The 2,200-nt window shown below is 36.0% G+C and overlaps 1 protein-coding gene across 1 annotated transcript; it reads left to right on the forward strand.

Moving 5' to 3' along the window:
* Window positions 1-830: 830 nt before the first annotated feature.
* Window positions 831-1,571, forward strand: RNF182 (ring finger protein 182; the record flags this gene model as incomplete). The annotated part of the gene is made up of 1 exon (XM_083357996.1): window positions 831-1,571. The coding sequence occupies one exon, from the start codon at window positions 831-833 to the stop codon at window positions 1,569-1,571; it is 741 nt and encodes a 246-aa protein (XP_083214122.1).
* Between the last annotated feature and the right edge of the window lie 629 nt (window positions 1,572-2,200).

Raw genomic sequence — 2,200 nt, forward strand, 5'->3', positions numbered from 1 at the left:
ACGAGAACTGATGACTCTCTGTACATCTTGCAGAAAATGTCTGAAGTATTTTAAATAGTCTAGAAATAAAATAAAACAGATAGCGTGTTGCTAAAACATGAAGCATACAAGTCTATGGAATGGAATCAGGTAGCTTATAAATCTAATAAATAAAATAAATGTTCTGTGGCATAGATATTTATGCTGCAGAATAATCGTGTTGAATAAACAGGATAGAAGATTTTTAAACTCTAATTTTTTAAGGAGAATTGTTGTTCCTTTGGAATGTAACAAAAGAAAAGAAAAGTTGATATTCCTGATTCTGCTGTATCTGATGCTTTTTCTCCCTGAAATGGTTCCCTTCTAGTTGTTCTTTATAACTTTATAATTTTAAGAAGTTATATCTGTAGTCCATATGCAAGATAAGTATTAGTACATTCCTTTGTATTATATTTTTCAGAATAAGATTTGTTTTATCTGTGTACAATAGCTTTTCCCAATTCTCCCTATCTTATGTGTTGAGACTGTAACTCTCAAAATCATCAATATTGAATTATAAGATTGCAAAATAAAGTATTTCAGTGACAGTTTGTAAGTTTTTGAATAAAGATGTATTTCACATTAATTATGCCTCTTTTTTTATCTCCGCAGAAATTTCGTCTTATATTTAAAACACAAAAGACATTGAAGAATAAAGCAGATAAATATGAATGAGTACTATTACTGCTTCCTTTTACCTGGGTGGATATAAGTGATGTGATAATCATATTATTTCAGATATTATTTTTTAAAACGAAGATAACGGCTTGGCTGACATCCTTCTCCAGAAGTCTAAAGCATATTAAACAGAAATGACAAGTCTATTGGCAGAAGATAATGTGGAGTCTCAGGGCTCAGATGAGCTTGAATGCAAAATCTGTTACAACCGCTATAACTTGAGACAGAGAAAACCTAAAGTCCTGGAGTGTTGCCACAGAGTATGTGCCAAATGCCTTTGCAAGATCATAGACTTTGGGGAATCTCCTCAGGGAGTCATCGTTTGTCCTTTCTGTAGGTTTGAAACATGCCTGCCTGATGATGAGGTGAGTAGCCTTCCAGATGATAACAACATCCTTGTCAATTTGGCTTATGGAGGAAAGGTAAAGAAGTGCCTACCGGACAACCCTACAGAACTTTTGTTGACTCCCAAAAGGTTGGCATCCCTTGTGAGTCCTTCCCACACCTCCTCCAACTGTCTGGTTATTACCATCATGGAAGTACAAAGAGAGAACCCCCCGACACTAAACTCCACCCCGGTTGTGGAATTCTACAGGCCTACAAGTTTTGATTCTGTGGCATCGGTACCCCACCATTGGACAGTGTGGAACTGTACTTCCTTGCTCTTCCAGACTTCCATTCGAGTCCTAGTTTGGTTGCTAGGCTTGCTGTATTTTAGTTCTTTGCCTTTAGGGATCTACTTACTGGTATCAAAGAAAGTCACTCTTGGGGTAGTATTTGTCAGCCTAGTTCCCTCGAGTCTTGTTATTCTCATGGTTTATGGCTTTTGCCAATGTATATGTCATGAGTTTTTGGAATGTATGGCTTCTTCTTAACAGCAATTGCAATGAAATAAGCAACGAAGCATATATGAAACGGCCATAGATGTAGCATAGGTAAACTTACTGTATACTTCTCTTTCATATTCTTGTTACGTTTATCCATTGAAGAAGAATACTGACCAGTTTTGTGGTCCTTTTATTACTTTTAAGAGTAAATGAATGGCTTGATTCTGCTCTGTCCTGTTTATCAATGAATAATAACTTTTAATAAACACTAAGCAATAGAAAGAAGACAAGACCAGAATAACTTCTTAACTAGGTGCCTGATGTTGCATTACAATAGTGCTTTCTTTGAAATAATTTATTCATTTAGAAAGACATCTGGCCTTTCTGAAGCCATGTCAGATGAAATACCTATTACATTAAACTGTGTGTTATTTCCACTGGTGTTTGAGTAAAGGTCTTTGGAATGTTATGAACTGAAGGCCTCTCCTGCATTAGCTCCCTTGAAATCATAACAGAGGTTTACTAACCTTGGACATTTCATTGGAAATCCATAAGTTTCCATGGGGATGAATAGGTTTCTGAGCATGATTTCTACAGTCCACAAAGAGAACTGGTGATATCCCAATACCAGATAACTTCAGAGAATTCAGGGGAAAAAAACTGTAAGAAAAAGATGG

Source organism: Vipera ursinii (genome assembly GCF_947247035.1).
Source record: "Vipera ursinii genome assembly, chromosome: 3".
NCBI lineage: Eukaryota > Metazoa > Chordata > Lepidosauria > Squamata > Viperidae > Vipera > Vipera ursinii.